We start from the raw sequence: 21,822 nt of genomic DNA on the forward strand, positions 1-21,822 counted from the left end.
GACTTGTCGAGAGGTTCTAATGTGAACTTTGGACTCGTCTCTTTAGATCAAGAGAAGGCTTTTGATAGAGTGGACCATGAGTATCTGTTTAATGTGATGTCTGTGTTTGGGTTTGGGAAGAGTTTTTTGACCTGTGTGAAGCTGTTGTATGCTGGGTCGTTATGTATGGTCAAGGTGGGAGGGTGGCTCAGTAGGCCAGTCTGGGTGAGACGGGGCATTAGACAAGGATGCCCTCTATCTGGGCAGTTATACACACTAGCTATTGAGCCTTTTTGGGACTGCTGCGCAGGACACTGCAGGGAGTGTTCTGGACAGGATGTGGTGACAGGCATAGCAGTGTCAGCATATGCAGATGTTTCTGTGATGGTCAGGATATGCAGGCACTAGAGACTAGTCTGAAGGTGTACGAGGGAGCTTCTTCAGCTAAGGTGAACTGGGGCAAGAGCAAAGCTCTGTTATGTGGGGCATGGGGGGTTAGGGCCCCTCCTCTGCTTCCAGGGGGTTTGCAGTGGGGTTGTGAAGGGCTTAAAGTGTTGGGGGTGTACCTGGGCTCGGAGAAGTGGGTCAGGAAGAACTGGGAGGGGCTGTCACAGGCAGTGGTGTCAAGACTGGCCAGGTGGAGGTGGCTCCTGTCCCAAGTGTCATATAGAGGGAGGGTGCTGATAATCAACAACCTGGTGGCATCTTCCCTGTGGCATAAGCTGGCTGTCCTCAACCCCCCCGCCGGTCTGCTCGCAGACCTGCAACGCAAGCTGTTGGACTTTTTCTGGTCGGGCCATCACTGGCTGAGGGCGGCATTGTTGTACATGACCGTCCACGAAGGAGGACAGGGCCTGGTGGAACTGGAGAGCAGGATAGCTGCTTTCCGGCTAAAGATGGCGCAGAGACTGCTGTACCATACTGATGTTGGCTGGAGGAAAGCTGCTGAGGAGAGCTGGCGGATTAGGGTTGGACCGGCAGCTGTTCCTCATGAAGCTGGAGAGGCTGAGTACAGCAGGTCTCTCAGATTTTTACTCTGCTGTGCTGAGGGCCTGGCAGCTGCTAAGGCCCACACGAGAAGGGGTGTGGAGCCTGGGCTGTGGGCGGAGCCTATCTTCAACAACCCAGCCATCCCTTTGAGATCGGTTCAGTCGGCCACCCTGCAGAGGCAGCTGATGGCGGCGGGTTTACAAAGGCTGGGTGACCTGAGACTTGTGAGAGAGGAGGGGTGGAAAACCCCAGAAGTCTTGGCACAACAAACAGGAATAACGTCTCTTTGGCTGCTGGATAGATTCCTGGAGGAGGTCCAGGAGGCACTGTCTGAGCCGGTAAGGGGGGTGTTTGAGCGGCCAAAGGGGGAGGGGCAACCAATGTTTCCGCCACTACAGGTGACGGCAGAGACTGGAGACTGGCTAGGGGGTCTGGAGGACTTGTTAGATGTTAACACTCCGAGCCTGAGGGAGTTTGAAGGGGTGGGAGATAAAGCCCTCTACAACCTCTGCGTTAAGGTTAGGAATATTAGGAGCCTAATAGGAGTGAAGGCACATCAGTGGCAGGGGGTATGTGGGGCGGAGACTATGGTGGGTTTTAGATGGAGGGGGCTCTACAAAACCCCAGTACCAAAGAGGTCAGGGGACCTCCAGTGGAGGGTTCTTCATGGAGCCCTGGCCACTAACAGCTGGTTGGCACAGGTTGAACCAGGAATCGGGCAGGGGTGTCCTTTCTGTGTAATGAAAGAAACTGTGATTCATATGTTTTCTGTGTGCACCAGGTTAATGTCATTAATGTCTCTGTTGGAATGTATGTGTGAGGGGTTGGGGGTGGTTTTTACTGTTGGGATGTTTATAATGGGATACAGGTATTCGATTAAGGAGAAGGCCAAATGTGTTTTGTTGAATTTTCCGTTTGCTCAGGCAAAGTTAGCTATTTGGCTAACAAGGAGGAACAGGGTCAAAGATGGGGGGATAACAGACCCTTTACTATTGTTTAATGGGATGGTCTCTGCGCTCCTTAGGGTTGAGTTTGAGTACTATAGAATGATAAAAAAGTGTGGATATGTTTCAGGAGATATGGTGTGTTGGGGGGCTGTCTGTATAGCTGGGAAAGATGTTTTGGATATACGGTTGTAGAAGTGGCTATTGTTTTGGGTATTGTGATGTTGGTTTGTATCATGTGGTAGATGGAAAGGTGAGTATGGTACATGTATGCAGTACAGGATATATTTTGGTGTTTTATTTTTAAGTGGGGGGGGGGTTAAATGAAATGAGAACGTTTCAGTAAAGAAAGACAAAGTCAAAGTCTCTCTCTCTCTCATTGGACAAAATGAGTATATTAAATCCAATCCTATAGTAAATCCACTGCAGTTTATAGTAAATCCACAAATATTTTCCGCTGGAAAAGGGCTACGATACTTTACAACACATCTCGTTGTGTTTTCCGAAGATGAGTGGGAGGAGATGAGTGGGAGGAGGACACTCCATTGTGTCCTCCTCCCAGAGTGCTAAGAGCCTTGGCGTGACCCTGGACAACACCCTGTCGTTCTTAGCTAACATCAAGGCGGTGACCCGATCCTGTAGGTTCATGCTCTACAACATTCGCAGAGTACGACCCTGCCTTACACAGGAAGCGGCGCAGGTCCTAATCCAGGTACTTGTCATCTCCCGTCTGGATTACTGCAACTCGCTGTTGGCGGGGCTCCCTGCCTGTGCCATTAAACCCTTACAACTCATCCAGAACGCCGCAGCCCGTCTGGTGTTCAACCTTCCCAAGTTCTTGCACATCCCCCCGCTCCTCCGCACACTCCACTGGCTTCCAGTTGAAGCTCGCATCTGCTACAAGACCATGGTGCTTGCCTACGGAGCTGTGAGGGGAACGGCACCTCCGTACCTTCAGGCTCTGATCAGTCCCTACACCCAAAGAAGGGCACTGCGTTCATCCACCTCTGGCCTGCTCGCCTCCCTACCTCTGCGGGAGCACAGTTCCCGCTCAGCCCAGTCAAAACTGTTCGCTGCTCTGGCATCCCAATGGTGGAACAAGCTCCCTCACGACACCAGGACAGCGGAGTCAATCACCACCTTCCGTAGACACCTGAAACCCCACCTCTTTAAGGAATACCTGGGATAGGATAAAATAATCCCCCCCCCCCAAAAAAAGATATAGATGTACTATTGTAAAGTGGTTGTTCCACTGGATATCATAAGGTGAATGCACCAATTTGTAAGTCGCTCTGGATAAGAGCGTCTGCTAAATGACGTAAATGTAAACGTAAATGTAAATGAAGCGATAAGAACAATGTAGGACATCTCAGAAAGACAGGAGGAGGAGCGGAGCCCAGAGTTTCCCTATTTCAAAGACCTGGTTGATCCATCATTCTGGAGGTCTCTGAACTCTGAAGCGGCCTGCTGAAGAGGTCCAGTGGGACAACTGCCCTGTGTCCAAGAGAACAGGCAGATCACTGGCCCTGACTAGGAAATGAAAAATAGCTATGGACTTAATTCCACTTCAACCAAATACTGCAACAAAACAATAAACACATGTTATTGATTTAATATGCAGCCCGTATTATGAAGGTATTGAGGAAACAATGTCCCCATATCTGTCCGTGTCCATAACAGGCACAATATGCTGAGCTGGTGTTCTCAGGCTTTTCAGGCATTTCTCAGAGCCTACAGGCTTTTCTCAGAGCCTTACTCTCTCTCTCACACACACACACACACACACACACACACACACACACACACACACACACACAAAGACGACACAGACACACAGAAACAATCCCAGAAATAGCAGCCAGTGAGAGACAGAGCACACTGGGCCACCATTAAACGTCAACACTGGGGAACGTTGATCCATTAGCGCTATTGATTTTAGATTATTCCAGTGCTTTCCCCACCTCCCCCTCTCCTCTCCTCTTTCCCCTCTCCTCATCCCACACCCCCTTTCCCTGCTTTGCAAGGCATTCTGGGATTGCACATAATAACTGTATTGAAGGGCTGTAAAGTATTTTCCTCTAGAGGCCTGTGCTTACTGCCGGGGCCCGGACTGTCCTTGCAATGTATTACTAGGCCATTTAGAAGTCAAAATGGCACTGGCAAAGGCGGTTGTACAGTATGAACAGTTTGTTGAGAAACCCCAGTCTACCCCAAGGTCACTGAGAGTGTTGGAACACACCCAGGATTGCCCTGTTCCCTGGACACAGCTATGGACTTTTAAAAGAGAACCACTATTACACAGTACAATCTAAGCAAGGAGAGTGATGCTGGTTAGGAAGTGCTATGTAGTCAGTGGGCCCAGTGTGAGCAATAGACTGATAAAGAGTAAAGCAATAACAACAATGAAAGATACACAGCTATTAAAATATCAACACATGTCAAAAACATAATCAACCAAGACATTCTGCCAACAAATAAAATTTGCTCAAGGTGTAGTCAAATATTCCTCTTTGTAAAATTGCCAGGGGGCTCTAAACATTCCCAGTTATTTTTTGTGTGCACGTGTATGTATGTGTGTTAGTGTGCTTCTGTTTCCATTGAACCCTTGCCTATCATACTTGTCTATTTCACCCTACATACAGTCTGTCTGTCAGCTATGGAAATGATCAATATGTGTTTTTATGTTTCACTGCCCCCATCAGCCTGCACAGTGGAGCTCCCATTTCAGCTTCACAACACACTCCAAGGCCCAGTGGCATAGAAACCCCAGTGTGAAAACTGCTACTGATTATGAGGCACTTGGGGACAAGAGAGCCAAAATGGAGCTGGATTTCAAATAGGATAGTTAAGAGGCAGCTAGGGATATGAGCTAAAATAAAGCTGTGTTTGGGGAAGGTGAAAGAGAGATAAAAGCTGAGGACATAGATGGAAGGACAGATAAAGAAACAACAGCAAAGAGAACAATTAAGATAAGGAGCACGGAAGAAAGGAAAAGAGAAAGAGATGAACATAGTGAGGGGGAGAGGATTTGAGTTGATTGCAGTGGCAGTGATGTTGACTGTGTGTGCATCATTAATCCAGATCTGTTTTAATTACAGAAACACATGCAGCAGCAGGACACACACACACACACACACACAATGATAGCAACAGTCTGGGATGTTTATCATAGGGCACATAGCCCAAAAAAGGTCTTCTTCATAGTGTCTCTGAAAAAGTAACCTTCAAAAACTCACTACATGAAGTCACATATTCATTATTCTTAACCCAAGATGGCATAGCAGTCAGACGTCCTTTGTCCTCGTCTTGTCGTGTTCCGTGTATATATATATATATATATATATATTTACTTATTTTCTTCGCAAATCTTTTTATATATTTTTTTCTAAAATCTCAATTTCAAAACACTCTCTTGCAACCAGCCTCTCCAATTTAAAAAAAAGTATTATTCACCTCAAATCTGAAATCCACAACAGAAGCTAGCCAGAAGCTAGCCAGAAGCTAGCGTTAGTATTCAGCTAACCACGGTTGGTGGTCATCAGCTATCCCTTAGCTCGATTAGCTATTGCCAGTTTTGTACAACGCGACTCAGACCAGAGCATACCTAAACTATTTTTCTCTCTATATCCCCGGATTTCTATTGCAAGCTCTGGAGATTTACACCTGGATCTTGCAGCTAGCTAGCTGCTATCCGAGTGACTATTGGCTAACATCGGTCCCAGAGCAAACATAAATTATTTCAAAAGCTAGCCAGCTGAAGAGTTCCATCAGCCACTACAGGACTACAATCACCTATCCGGACCCGTTTTACTGCCGATGCAGAGCCCCACCGGGCCTTCACGACTGGACTACCGACGTTATCTGCCCAAGGGAGTTATCCAACTTGGCCCCTCCGTCGCGACGTAACCTGAACGCCCATCTGCGGCCCGCTAATCGTTAGCTGTCTTATCGGCTGCTATCTGAATAGGTCTATCGGACAATTTCTTGGGCCACTACAACTATTTTGCCAACTGGATTGGTCCCCTCTACCACACGGAACCCCACTAATCTACAGACGGAAAAGCACGAGGTGGCTAAAACAGACCTCCCTCCATCTTCTGCCAGCTTGCTACCTATGACCCGGCTAGCTGTCTGAATCTCTCTGGACCCTGATGATCACTCGGCTAAGCATGCCTCTCCTTAATCTCAATATGCCTTGTCCATTACTGTTCTGGTTAGTGTTTATTGGCTTATTTCACTGTAGAGCCTCTAGCCCTGCTCATTACACCTTATCCAACCTTTCAGTTCCACCACCCACACATGCTATGACATCACCTGGTTTCAATGATGTTTCTAGAGACAATATCTCTCTCATCATCACTCAATGCCTAGGTTTACCTCCACTGTATTCACATCCTACCTTACCTTTGTCTGTACATTATACCTAGAAGCTATTTTATCGCCCCCAGAAACCTGCTCCTTTTACTCTCTATTCTGGACGTCATAGACGACCAATTGTCATATATTTTAGCCGTACCCTTATCCTACTCCTCCTCTGTTCCTCTGGTGATGTGGAGGTGAATCCAGGCCCTGCTCCACTCCTATTCCCTAGGCACTCTCTTTTGATGACTTCTGTAACCGTAATAGCCTTGGTTTGCATGTTAACATTAGAAGCCTCCTCAATAAATTTGTTTTATCCACTGCTTTAGCACACTCTGCCAACCCGGATGTCCTAGCCGTGTCTGAATCCTGGCTTAGGAAGACCACCAAAAACTCTGAAATCTTCATCCCTAACTACAACATTTTCCGACAAGATAGAACTGCCAAAGGGGGCGGTGTTGCAATCTACTGCAGAGATAGCCTGCAGAGTTCTGTCCTACTATCCAGGTCTGTACCAAACAATTTGAACTTCTACTTTTAAAAATCCACCTCTCTAAAAACAAGTCTCTCACCGTTGCCGCCTGCTATAGACCACCCTCTGCCCCCAGCTGTGCTCTGGACACCATATGTGAACTGATTGCCCCCATCCATCTTCAGAGCTCGTGCTGCTAGGTGACCTAAACTGGGACATGCCTAACACCCCAACCATCCTACAATCTAAGATTGATGCCCTCAATCTCACACAAATGAACAATGAACCTACCAGGTACCACCCCAAACCTGTTAACACGGGCACCCTCAAAGATATCATCCTAACCAACTAGCCCTCTAAATACACCTCTGCTGTTTTCAACCAAGATCTCAGCGATTCCTCATTACCTGTATCCGTAATGGGTCAGCGGTCAAACGACCTCCACTCATCACTGTCAAACGCTCCCTGAAACACTTCAGCGAGCAAGCCTTTCTAATCAACCTGGCCCGGGTATCCTGGAAGGATATTGACCTCATCCCGTCAGTAGAGGACGCCTGGTTATTTTTTTTAAATGCCTTCCTCACCATCTTAAATAAGCATGCCCCATTCAGGAAATGTAGAACCAGGAACAGATATAGCCCTTGGTTCACTCCAGACCTGACTGCCCTTAACCAACACAAAAACATCCTGTGGCGTTCTGCATTAGCATCGAACAGCCCCCGTGATATGCAACTTTTCAGGGAAGTTAGAAACCAATATACACAGGCAGTTAGAAAAGCCAAGGCTAGCTTTTTCAAGCAGAAATTTGCTTCCTGCAACATAAACTCAAAAAAGATCTGGGACACTGTAAAGTCCATGGAGAAAAATAACACCTCCTCCCAGCTGCCCACTGCACTGAGGATAGGAAACTCTGTCACCACCGATAAATCCACTATAATTGAGAATTTCAATAAGCATTTTTCTACGGCTGGCAATGCTTCCACCTGCCTACCCCTACCGCGGTCAATAGCACTGCACCCCCCACAGCTACTCGCCCAAGCCTTCCCTATTTCTCCTTCTCCCAAATCCAGTCAGCTGATGTTCTGAAAGAGCTGCAAAATCTGGATCCATTCAAATCAGCCGGGCTAGACAATCTGGACCCTCTCTTTCTAAAATGATCTGCCGAAATGGTTGCAACCCCTATTACTAGCCTGTTCAACCTCTCTTTCGTGTCATCTGAGATTCCCAAAGATTGGAAAGCAGCTGCGGTCATCCCCCTCTTCAAAGGGGGGGACACTCTTGACCCAAGCTGCTACAGACCTATATCTATCCTACCCTGTCTTTCTAAGGTCTTCGAAAGCCAAGTCAACAAACAGATTACCGACCATTTTGAATCCCACCGCACCTTCTCCGCTATGCAATCTGGTTTCAGAGCTGGTCATGGGTGCACCTCAGCCACGCTCAAGGTCCTATTGTGCTGTGGAGTAGAGCTGAATAAGATGAAAACACAGGCGAGGACACAAGCTTAGGCCGTGATCAGAGAACGTCTGCTACAAAGAGATGGCATGAGGGGGTGGAGGGTGGGATGGGAGTCGTGTGGACAGGGGACTACATGGTGAACTCCACACATGAACAGACACACACACACACACACACACACACACACACAGAGATTCTTCCCCCATAAGGCCTATTCATGACAGAATGTCAGAGAGGAATTTAGCTCTGCTCCCACATACAACAGTGTATACAATGAGGGGACTTAATCGCCCCTCACAATGCTCACACATTCACAGGCCAGGATTATTAATAGCAGATAAAGACGTTGTTTCCATAGTGACTGTTAGAGTCCATATGGAAAGTGTCTCCTCCTGTTGCCAAGACAACCAGCCAACGGTGAACTTGCAGCTGAGCGATGTGGTGATCCGGTGATCTTTCCATAAACAGGTGTGGATAACACAACTGGCAGAACATGGGATATGGGGAACACATTCCTAACAAAGCGATCCGAGAGAAAAGGTGGTTTACCATGTAAATGGTGTTTACCCAAAATGTTTGACAAGCATCACAATGATAGGAATGAGACAAGCACTGCGGTAGGTTTATCCCAATCAAATACAGACTGGCTTATACATACACCAACACAGGAGCCTGGGGAACACAAGGTATCATTAGGCTACATTATGTAAAGCGTGTTATGGATGATGTTTAAATCCTCACTAACAATAATCCATGTGTGTACTTAACGGGCACTTTATATAATGTATGTGTGTCTAATGTAAGCGCACCTTAGATAAACATCCTGTATCATTGAAAGAGTTAATTGCTAAGTGTTACTGTAACTAAGAATTTGTTCTTAACTGACTTGGCTAGTTAAATAAAGGTTACATTTAAAATAAAATAAAATGTTTTACTCTTTGCACAAAATAGAGTAGGCTCAAGCCAGAACTGACAGAAGCCATGAACGTAAAGTAATAACAAAAAATGTCAAGAGACAGGCAGCACAGAGACAACATAATCCCAGGTAAATTCACTTCAAATGCACGCAAAGACAGGCGTTAGTTTGAGAGCCTCCCTAAGAGCTTGGGGAATAGTTGGTGAGAGAATAGCACTGTTTGGTACACAAAAGCTTTTTAAACACCTCCACTGGACAATAGGTTTAGCCTGATTCCATTATCCAGGCACCAGGAACAGATCAGAACAGAGTAGTCAGCAGTCTGAAGACAGGCTGGGTCAGAGACAAATACCTGAGAACCAAAGAGCATCACAATAAAGTTCCGTACAACGCCTACTACTGGGGAATTGAGCATGAAATCCCCTGACCTAAATGTTAAAGAAATAACCAGCGCACTCTGACCATGAGGGTATGTATCTGTTAACCTGTTTGGGCTAGGGGGCAGTATTGAGAATTTTGGAAAAAATATGTGCCCATTTTTAACTGCCTCCTACACCAACTCAGAAGCTAGAATATGCATATTATTGTTCAGGTTTGGATAGAAAACACCCTAAAGTTTCTAAAACTGTTTGAATGGTGTCTGTGAGTATAACAGAACTCCTATGGCAGGCAAAAACCTGACAAGGTTTCATGCAGGAAGTGGCCTGTCTGACAAGGAGTCGTGCGTCTTGCATCTGTTTATTGAAAAGTAAGGATCTTAGCTGTAACGTGACAATTCCTAGGGTTCCAATAGGCTCTCAGAACCCGGGAAAAACCTGAAGGATGACGAGGCGGCCTCTGGCCGAAACAGATTATCGCCTTTGGTAAGTGGCCGATCAGAGGACCATTGAATGAGGCGCGTGCACGATTCGCCCCCGTGGAGAAATTTCATTCGGCTGTTTAGGCTCATTGCAGATTCCCGGTCGGAATATTATCGCTTTTCTACGAGATAAATGGCATAAAAATTGGTTTTAAACAGCGGTTGACATGCTTCGAAGTACGGTAATGGAATATTTAGACATTTTTTGTCACGCCATGCGCCATGCTCGTGATGTAGCATTCTGATAGTGTCTAGAACTCACGAACAAAACGTCGCTGTTTGGATATAACGATGGATTATTTGGGACCAAACCTACATTTGTTATTGACGAAGAAGTCCTGGGACTGCATTCTGACGAAGAACAAGAAAGGTAAGAACATTTTTCTTATAGGAAATGTGATTTTGGTGAAGGCTGAACTGCGTGGGTGTCTAAATAGCTAGCCCGTGATGGCTGGGCTATGTACTTAGAATATTGCAAAATGTGCTTCATCCGAAAAGCTATTTTAAAATCGGACATATCGAGTGCATAGAGGAGTAATGTATCTATAATTCTTAAAATAATTGTTATGCTTTTTGTGAACGTTTATCGTGAGTAATTTAGCAAACTGTTAGTAAATTCCCCGGAAGTTTGCGGGGGTATGCTTTTTCTGAACGTCACATGCTAATGTAAAAAGCTGTTTTTTGACATAAATATGAACTTGATTGAACAGACATGCATGTATTGTATAACATAATGTCCTAGGTGTGTCATCTGATGAAGATCATAAAAGGTTAGTGCTGCATTTAGCTGTGGTTTGGGTTTTTGTGACATCATATGCTAGCTTGAAAAATGGGTGTCTGATTATTTCTGGCTGGGCACTCTCCTGACATAATCTAATGTTTTGCTTTCGTTGTAAAGCCTTTTTGAAATCGGACAATGTGGTTAGATTAAGGAGAGTCTTGTCTTTAAATAGCTGTAAAATAGTCATATGTTTGAGAAATTGAAGTTATAGCATTTTTGAAGTATTTGTATTTCGCGCCACGCTCTACCATTGGATATTGGTGAGGCGTTCCGCTAGCGGAACGTCTGTCCCTAACAGGTTTTAAGAAAATATTTACAAAATATTTTTTTTCAATAAAATCTAAAAGTAACACAAGAAAATGTCATAACAATAGGGAGGCTATATATAAGGGGTACCAGTACCGAGTCAATGTGCAGGGTTACAGGTTAGTCGAGGTAATTTGTAAGATGACTATGCATAGAAAATAAACAGCAAGTAGCAGCAGTGTAAAAACAAAGGGGCGGGGGGGTCAATGTAAATACTCCAGGTGGGCATTGGATTAATTGTTCAGCAGTGTTATGGCTTGAAGATCGGAGATGTTAAGGAGCCTTTTGGTCCTGGACTTGGCGCTCTGGTACCGCTTGCCGTGCAGTAGCAGAGAGAGAAGTCTATGACTTGGGTGACTGGAGTCTTTGACAATTTTTTGGGCCTTCCTCTGACACCGCCTAGTATATAGGTCCTGGATGTCAGGAAGCTTGGCTGGCCCCAGTGATGTACTGGGCCGTACGCACTACCCTCTGTAGTGCCTTACGTTTAGATGCCAAGCAGTTGCCATACCAGGAGGAGATGCAACCGGTCAGGATGTTCTCGATTGTGCAGCTATAGAACTTTTTGAGGATCTGGGGACCCATGACAAACCTTTTCAGTCTCCTGAGGGGGAACAGGTTTTGTCGTGCCCTCTTCCCGACTGTCTTGGTGTGTTTGGACCATGATAGTTCATTGGTGATTTGGACACCAAGGAACATGAAAACTCTCGACCCGCTCCACTTTAGCCCTGTTGATGTTAATGGGGGCCTGTTCAGCCCTCCTTTTCGTATAGTTCACGATAAGCTCCTTTGTCTTGCTCACATTGAGGGAGAGGTTGTTGTCCTGGCACCATACTGCCAGGTCTCTGACCTCCTCCCTATAGGCTGTCTCATTGTTGTCGTTGATCAGGCCTACCACTGTTTTGTCGTCAGCAAACTTAATGATGGTGTTGGAGTCGTGCCTGGCCACACAGTCGTGGGTGATCAGGGAGTAAAGGAGGGGACTAAGCATGCACCCCTGAGGGAACCCAGTGTTGAGGATCAGCGTGGCAGATGTGTTGTTGCCAACCCTTACCACCTGGGAGTGGCCCATCAGGAAGTCCAGGATCCAGTTGCAGAGGGAGGTGTTTTGTCCTAGGGTCCTTAGCTTAGTTATGAGCTTTGTGGGTACTATGGTGTTGAATGCTGAGCTGTAGTCAATGAACAGCATTCCCACATAGGTGTTCCTTTTGTCCAGGAGGGAAAGGACAGTGTGGAGTGCAATTGAGATTGCATCATCTGTGGATCTGTTGGGGCAGTATGCAAATTGGAGTAGGTCTAGGGTTTCCTTCATGATGGTGTTGATGTGAGCCATGACCAGCCTTTCAAAGCACTTCATGGCTTCCGATGTGAGTGCTACGGGGCGGTAATCATTTAGGCAGGTTACCTTCGCTTTCTTGGGCACAGGGACTATGGTGGTCTGTTTGAAACATGTAGGTATTACAGACTAGGTCAGGGAGAGGTTGAAAATGTCATTGAAGACACTTGCCAGTTGGTCCACGCATGCTTTGAGTACACGTCCTGGTAATCCATCTGGCCCTGCGGCTTTGTGAATGTTGACCTGTTTAAAGGTCTTGCTCACATTGGCTATGGAGAGCGTGATCACACAGTTGTCTGCAACAGCTGGTGCTCTCATGCATGCTTCGGTGTTGCTTGCCTCGAAGCAAGCATAAAAGGCATTTAGCTCGTCTGGTAGTGTCGCGTCACTGGGCAGCTCGTGGCTGGGTTTCCCTTTGTAGTCCGTAATAACGTTCAAGCCCTGCCACATCCGACTAGCGTCAGAGCCTGTGTAGTAGGACTCAATCTTAGTCCTGTATTGACGCTTTGCCTGTTTGATGGTTAGTCTGAGGGCATTGCGGGATTTCTTATAAGGGTCCGGATTAGTGTCCTGCTCTTTAAAAAGCAGCAGCTCTAGCCTTTAGCTCGGTGCAGATGTTGCCTGTAATCTATGGCTTCTGGTTGGGATATGTACGTACGGTCACTGTGGGGATGGTTTCCTTCCTCTCCGGCGACTGAGTTAGGAGGGAGGCCTGCATCTTTGTAGTGACGCACCATCCAAAGTGTAATTAATAACTTCCCCATGCTCAAAGGTTTATTCAATGTCTCCATTTTTTGTACCGATCTACCAGTATGGGAGCCCTTCATTGTGAGGCATTGGAAAACCTCCCTGGTCTTTGTGGTTCAATTTGCGGTTGAAATTCATTGCTTGACTGAGACACCTTACAGGTATGTGTGGGGTACAGACATAAGGTAGTCATTCAAAAATCATGTTAAACACCATTATTGCACAGTTATTAGTTATTATGTAATTTGTTATTATGTTATAGTTATTATGTAACTTGTTAAGCAAATGTTCACTCCTGAACTTATTTAGGCTTGCCATAACAAAGGGGTTGAATATTCATTGACTCAACACATTTCAACTTTTTATTTCGTATTCTTTTCTAAAAACATAATTCCACTTTGACATTATGGGGTATTATGTGTAGGCCAGTGACACAAAATCTCAGTTTAATCCATTTTAAATTCAGGATGTAACATAACTAAATGTGGAACAAGTCAATGTGTGTGAATACTTTCTGAAGGCACTGTATGTCAAAATAGAACAGCTGATGCCAGCTCTGTAAAAAACAATCTCTATTTTAGCTTGCACTTTCATACTTAATGTGGTACAGAATATCTAGCACACCATTACCGTAATTTCCACTATAATCACATAAAGACATGAAACACAACACACTCTGGAAACTGCATAAAAATCTAAATATAAAAATCAGAAGTGTAAAATCCCCCGGGCCATTTATAATTCAGTGAAATTACGTGTGAGGCGCCAAAGCACTGCTCGGAGCAAGGCAAGTTCTATCATACAGCATATATACCACAGAGCTGCTGTTAGAATGCATTATCAACTGGACCAGACAGAAATGTACAAAAGAGACATAAGAGCCTAGACAGACACAAATACACACACACATTCACACGCATGTGCACGCAAGCATGTACACACGTACCCACACACGAACGCACGGACGCACGCACACACATGCACTTGCACACGAACGCACTTGCACACACAACTAAACAATGTAATCTAAAACCATGGCCAATTTTCACAATAGGCTAGTAGATGACCACCCATGGGCATATCACCAAGCTAGATTCCTGATCTAAGGGCTTTACGCGAAGAGGATATCCCCCAATCACTTTCTACCCACATACTGTCCACTGTGGCCTGCATTAAACAAGACCATTATACCTAAAGAGGTAGTCAAGTCAATCCATGTCAAACATACAAATTCAATAAGTACAGGTACAAAAAACACTTGCAAATGTCCCTCTGTAGTTAAAGTTCTGTAGCCTGCATATGAATAACACTGCTGAACTCTTCAGGGTGTTCTCATCATGAGTTGAGGGATTGTAAAAGTCTCAGACACTCTTGAACCATATTGTCAACAACAAAATGAGATATGATTTCAGCACTTACGTCCCCAGGATCTCCTTGAAGTCGTAGTTTTCCTTCACATCTGATGTTTTCTTCTTCCAGGAATGTCCATCATCACCCAAAAGCATCTTTCTTTTCTGTCGGTCGGCTACAATACTGGAGAAGAGGAGAGAAACTGATTGTTTAAACAACGGGAAAAAACTGTTAAGACAAGACACACTCTTTCTGGATAGTTGCATACCCAAATATTTGTCTAGGTATGAGTTGATATTGAAACAATTAGAGTTCTTTGTGTTTGAGAATAAGATAGAGAATAAAATGTAAAATATATGCTTTATTGTCACATACACCGGATAGGTGCAGTGAAATGTGTTGTTTTACAGGGTCACACTGAAAAGGATTTAAAGACAAAGAGATAAGGGATGACTGACAAAGTCACTGGACTGGACATCTTTTGGACATTTTTTAGTTTGACACACAATTGTGTTAGACTTACCTGGAAACTAAGTTTGATAAGGTGAGTCAGGCACTTAAAACCATAAATATTTCACACAGAACATACAAACTTCTACAAACTGCTTCAGGTGACAAGGGTTGTCAGTCCTATTCTTCCTTTACCTCATATCATCCTGAATCAACAAAACTTAAGCTTCCCTTCAACATCTTGCATTGCTATTCTTACCAGTCCTAACACCAAAGAGAAGTAACAGAGACTAGTTTTGCAGGTGCATAGCAATGCATACTTTTAAACCAAAACATTGTGGATAGTAGATGTAGTTATGATTCAACCAATAAAACAACCACAACTAGGTCAAACATTATACAATTTCTGTGTTACTATAATTAGTCCTCACAGATATAATCTTTCTGCACTGTAAAAAAAAATGGTTGAGTCAACTTTAAAAAGTTTGGATTTTAACGCAGCAGGGAACAATCTAAATCTAATGTTGAGTTAAGTTAATCTAAAGTTATTTCAACTTAGTATAGTAAGTGAAACTGACACATTTGCATTTAAGGATTTGTTGAGTGAACTTGATACTTTTAGTCAAAAGTATTTTTTGGGTTAAATTCTTCACTGTGAGCACACTTGGGACACACCTCATCTGGGATTTGAGCTCACAACCTCTTGGTTGCCAGTGACTTAAATTTCCTGCTACGCCACCAGGTCTGTGCGGATGGAAGAGATTTATTGCCAAGAGTGTATTGAGCACTTAGCTAAAACATTGTAATCAAAATTAAAAGTTCAATGTTTTTCCATCGCATTTTTAACTCTACAGATAGTTTTGTCACAAAAACTATTGCATTAAATATTAAACATGCCTACTCTGGTCTTGGCACGTGAGCTCTAGCCAACAGCTCGCAGATACAGTACGGGTAGGCTGTGCAGATAGGCTAGTCTACATGATGAGATTATTATGGATAATATTTGTATTTGTCAACCAGCAGTCAAGCATCAATCATCATGTCACCAGAATAAGACCCTCAATATTTATTGGAAAGGAGCATCAAGATCACCTTGCACTTTCACCACCCTGGTAAATTCATCATAAATTATTTAATCTATAGCCTAATAAACTGCATGGTTTATGAGTCGTCGTGGGAGGACCACACACCATATCATCATGTGAGTGAAAGTTTACTTCGATAGGATGGTTTTTATATCAATATTTCATGCATAATTTATTTTTGCGACACAAAAAGATCTCACCATGTCAAATGAACAAATTATCTATTGGCATTTATAAAATTGTACCGAAACAACCTGTTTCTATCACAGCTGTTGTGATTTTGATATGGTATTACTTTACTCGCATAAAAATTGTGGATGGAAAAAACATGGATAGTGAAAGCTACACAAATAAAAGGAACTGAAATTAGAAATAGACATCATAGACCCGTATGGAAAGCAATCTGCTTGGGGAAGCAGTAAGAGGAAGTCTAGTCAAATGTGTGACAGAGAAAGAGAGAGCCCTGTCAGTTACTCTCATTAGCAACACAAGTCTTCTGGGCATTTCTGGTCTGGTAGCATGTGCAGCATCTCAATAGTCTAGTGGCTTCCTCTGCTCTCCTCTTCCTAGTCTGTACTGAGCTGAGAAGACGGGATAGCTGAGAGTAACATGGTGGAAATATACAAGGGTATTTTCGCTTAAAACTTGTCCATTTATTATAGATCAGAGCAGATGAAGGAAAGTAAGCAGAGAGGAAAGTATTGATGCAGCCCTAGCCTATATGCTCTCTGAGTGTCTGTGTTATGGGCCCTTAGTTGACACAGGTGCACTGTAAAGAGATACAGGCCAAGAGCAATGTTTATCAGAAAGATCAAAGCTGTTAAAGTTGGCAATGGCATGGATTATAATTTCTCTATTAAAGGGTGTCTTCTTATATTGTACCTCTACCATAACCACTGTTAAAGTCTAAGTGTGTCGATGTAATGTATTATAATATGTTTATCCACTGTACTGGCAAAATAGATGGGTTTTATACAATACAATATACAGCTTAGCCGCAAGAAGATGTTTTGAGTTGGAAGTGCTGTTATTTTTTTCCTGTTATAATAACACATTCTATCATTTCATTTGCCTAGTGGCATACAGTTACGGAGAAACCTTTTTAGGATTTACACAAATGGGGGAGAAATCTGTGGCCTTTTATAAACGCATTTCATGCAATTCTACATCATTTAGGAGACATTATCAGAATATTTGTTAATACTACACAAAGGACCAAAATGAGTGGCTACTCTGACACTGTCAAAAACAAATAAATAAAATCGCCCTGGGACTGGTTTCCCAAAAACATCTTAAGCTAAGTTCATTGTTAAAACCATAGGATCCAATGGTTCTGAGATTAATTTAACTTTGTGTTTTTGCCAAACTGGGCCTTGGCCTTGACCTGACTCAGGGCCAATAAAAATAAGAGAGACGCACAGATTGTACAATAATAGGAGGAAATATATAAATATTATAGGCAAGAGTAAGCTACTAAATCAACTTTCAAGTGGCATTGACTCACCCAATGATGAAGATAGCATGAATACAGGTAGCCTTGGCTTCTCACCGTACTGGTGATGGTCTCAACATAGGCCTGAGCTACTTTGAAAAAAAAAAGTGCTGTTCGTCCGAGGTGTTGACAAAATAAATGGTAGCTTCTACTGACAAATTAGTGTTCTCATTTTAGCAGCAGCCATTTGCTTTACAAAGGTATTTCCCGCTATTGTATTATGACATTTGTAAAAGGCCTTTAGCTATTCACAAAGAGAAATTGAATCCATAGAAATAGAATCCATAGAACCCATTCAAGTCAGGACTGACAGCCATTTGGAGCATACACATTTACCAGTTAAATTACTAGGGTGAGGTTCCAAAACCCTTCCCAGCTAGCATATTTGGTTCCTTGGAAATTGTGGGAACGTACATTTTTGGTTTCCCATTGGTTCTGGGAATGAAGCCATACGTTTCCTGACCTTTAAAACTGAACTTTTTTTTAACGTTCTGAGAACAGAAGTGAAAATGTTGCCTGTTTTTGGAATGTACATTTTTAGGTTGCAGGGAGGTTCTGAGAATGTTTTTCTATGGTTCCCTGAAAGTTTTCCTAGGACATTTTCTTAACATTCTGATAACAGAAATTATAGGTTATTTGAAGGTAATTAAATAACATTCTGAGAACATGTTTAAATAAGACTTTTAATAACACTGCCATCTAGTTTGGGTTAACTGTTTTGAACACAGAACACATTAGAAATTAGATATAAATACATTTGCTTAAGCATTTATAATGCATTTTGTTTTTTTATTGTGGCATGGCGTCAGTGATATTCAAACCTATGATCTTCTGCTCTTTATCCATGGAATTAGGCCACTGTGCCACCAGGATGGAGCTAGCATGCATTGTTGTTGTTTTTTTAACCCATACCAAGCTGTTAATTTTTGTGTGTTCAAACAGACCCTAATTTCAAAGGAAACAAGCACTCATTAGGATCAGGTGTGGCCAATTTGTGGACGCGGCCAACACACTTAACAAGATAGACGATAGAGAGAGTTTTGTTGTTGCTGAGAACAGAATGTATACGTTTTTAAATAACATTCAAGAATGTTACTAATGTTTTCTTATGTTTTTTTATGGAAAGTTTTCTTAATGTTCTTAGAACAGGACTTTAAATTGAACCATGAGGAAACCGGTAGAAAATTTTATGCTAAAGTACTTGAATTCCCACAGAAGAATGTTGTTTCTCAATGTTCTGAGAACATGACTTTAAATAGAACCACGAAGAAACGTTATGCTGTACTGAAATTCCCACAGAAGAACGTTGTTTGCTAATGTTATCTGAACAGTTTAAGAACATTACTTTAAATAAAACCATGAGGAAACCTGTAGAAAACGTTATGGGAAGGTTGTATGCAAAATAATCAAAGGACAATCACGCTCTCACCCAGCTCTAATAATTATACAGCTCTCAGAACGTTATGTGCTAGCTAGGTTCTATGGATTATATTTCTATGGCCGCATGGTAACAAGTTGTTCGTTATTTGGAGCGTGTGCTGCCCAAATTCAGTCAGTGTTCAGACAGGAGTAATTATATAATTTAGAAAACATTATTTCATTTTATCAGGGGGTGCTGCAGCACTTACAGCACCCCTACTTCCCTCAGCTATGGTATACAGTATCAGCATATGCATATGCTCCAAAATGCTTGAGACATTTGCAACTCAGTTGAACAGGACAGAGGACAAGCCAATGAACACAGACAATTGTAGATTTATCCAAGACCCACAAGACAATGTACATATTAACCTAGTCAGGCTTAAAGAGCTGAAGTTGAGCTCTCAAAAGGGACAAAAATCAATAAAAAAAGTTCCAAAAGAGCAAGGGATAAGTGTCTTAAAACAAACAAGGATTATTTTATATAAAAACAGTAGGGCTTGAGACTTGCATAAGAGCGGACAGGAGCAAATAGGAGAAGTTATAAAGGGAAGTTGAAGAGGACCACATGCAGGTAGAGCTCCCAACAATGTTCTGAGAAAAACAAGCTTTGCTGTTTGATTAGATCGTTTGCATTCATCAGGAAACGTCAAGACGCCCAGCGACATATCCGGGAGGCAACAGGATTGTGCAGGCTTTTTGGATAAAAAGATATAACCACATTCCTAAGAGCTATTTGACATGCAGCATTCGCCGTTGTTAAGCTTATTGAGAGAAGCACTGTACTCACTGGTTTCCCATTGCTGCGCAGTGGACAGAAGAAACACACATACAGAAAAGTGCTGACATGTATGAGAAGGCAGTTTGACAAACTGAGAGTTTCTGAAACCTGTGACCTCACAGGCTTGCAGCAAAAGAGATAAGGGGTCCGTCCCTTTTTAGATGTGCTCCAACCACACATACACACAGAGTCACACGTACACACACAGACACAAACATAGTGACAGCCACACGCACGCACATCAACACACAGTCACACGTACACACAGACACAAAGGAAGTGGGGAGACCCATTGGCAAGCCCTCTTGCTTAATAAGCCCTCAGTAACATGCAATGGAAAATTAAAAACATCCTGGCCATTTCTCTGAAGCTCATACTGAGTACAATCTGTCTATAAAAATCCTCCAGCTTATCTATCTTTATTGTATAATGTCATCATTCACTTAGTGATAGGGATCATATCCTGATCACACACAGCTAGTTAGACTGGACTATCCTAGCAGCATAGCTGTCATATGAGCATGGCAGAGAATGCCAAAAGGCAGCAGTGATGTGTGTGTATGTGTATGTTTATGTGTATGTGTGTGAGTGTGTGCATGATATTGGCCCCCAACAGAGAACAGGGACAGAGGTGCGCATAGGAACAATGCAACTAAGTATGACATAACAAAAAGAAAACAAATCAGGTTAAAAACATGGTCAATTATAAAAGTCAATACTTATGGCAATCATTATGCTATAAGTTTTCAAAAATCGCTCTAGCCTAACAGTAATTCCAGACAAGCCTTGAGCAAATACATGGTGTGTCCCTAGTCGCTTTTATCCACTGTAGTTAACACACCTTTATATGTTTGGCCTATTGACTTAACTTTACCCCCTATGACAAGAAGTCAAGAACACATTGGCTATCCTTACTGATAAATCCACATTGAGAGCTGCCACATGAGTGTCTCTGTGTTACAGTAACATCTCACTGTCCATACACAGATATCACATTCTCCTTGTCATGATAACATCCTGATCTGAACCACACGCTCATCTGGGGCACCGGTGTCCAGGACACTAAGCAAATCCCTTTCAAAATGAGCTTATTAATTGATAAGCCGCCTTCTCCTTCCGAGCTGGCATGTGGAAAGAAAGCGATGGTGTATGTGTGTGTGTCGTGTGTGTGTGTGTGTGTGTGTGTGTGTGTGTGTGTGTGTGTGTGTGTGTGTGTGTGTGTGTGTGTGTGTGTGTGTGTGTGTGTGTGTGTGTGTGTGTGAATATCATTGACTCTAAAAAAAATTAGGAACACTCAAAGTTGAGATAGAGAGAGAAAAGAGACTGAGAGGAAAATACAAAATACCTCAAGCATTCCAGTTCAGTAAGGCACTAAACACATATGTACAAAAAGTACAATAAGTATAACACATGCTCAAATGTGAATAATAACTTTGATGGGAAATTAAACACTGCTTTCAGTTTATCTTTGTTCTATTGGTTTCCACACACTCCATCAGTCCCTCTGATATCCACTGAGAAATACACAGAGTGGCATAAACAAATATGCCCTTCAGTATCTGGGCATTATTAATATTAATGTAATACATTAGCATGCATATTATGAATGAACATTCCATATGACGGGGCACTGTCTGTCTCTCCGGCAGAGTCATAACCTGGTTTCATTCTGTGATGTCAACCAGCTGCGTTAAACTATTACTTTCCATACATTATTAATTTCAACTATTAAGAAACTATATTTATAAACTTAATAAACTATTTAGGCTATAGTTTAACATTTCAAACTGACCAGAAATGTCAACTATTCTCGCGTTTAGGGCATGTTTCCATATAGCGAATACATCTCGATTATGTCAATAATTTTCATTTTGTCCACACAATGTTACAATCAACATGACAGAGACTCATACCTGTAAATTGCACGATCTCAAAGGTCGATTCTTTCTTCACTGCTTCTCCAATTTAGACTCACGGCGTTCGCCGAAAAACTGGATTCGACACCCCAATCAGCACTCTCCTGACGTCAGGAAAAGAGCGGAGGGAGTGGCCAACACACAAGGGGCCGACCATTCTTGTCAATCATCCAATCAACAAC

The 21,822-nt window shown here is 43.1% G+C and overlaps 1 protein-coding gene across 2 annotated transcripts in view; it reads right to left on the bottom strand.

The window, feature by feature from the left end:
• The window catches only part of LOC115207677 (calcium/calmodulin-dependent protein kinase type 1), a 60,271-nt gene extending 38,505 nt beyond the window's left edge, over positions 1–21,766 (bottom strand). Inside the window, exons 1-2 of one of the 2 annotated variants that reach the window (XM_029775016.1) lie at positions 21,638–21,766; positions 14,567–14,680 (exon numbers count right to left, since the gene is read on the bottom strand). In XM_029775016.1, the coding sequence (XP_029630876.1) occupies positions 14,567–14,652 (86 nt within the window). In that variant the 5' untranslated portion in view covers positions 14,653–14,680; positions 21,638–21,766. Of the gene's footprint in view, positions 1–14,566; positions 14,681–19,733; positions 19,914–21,637 lie in introns of those variants that run through there. The other variant, XM_029775015.1, reaches the window with a different exon arrangement.
• Positions 21,767–21,822: the final 56 nt, after the last annotated feature.

This window comes from Salmo trutta, chromosome 14 (genome assembly GCF_901001165.1).
Source record: "Salmo trutta chromosome 14, fSalTru1.1, whole genome shotgun sequence".
In the NCBI taxonomy this organism is placed as follows: Eukaryota; Metazoa; Chordata; class Actinopteri; order Salmoniformes; family Salmonidae; genus Salmo; species Salmo trutta.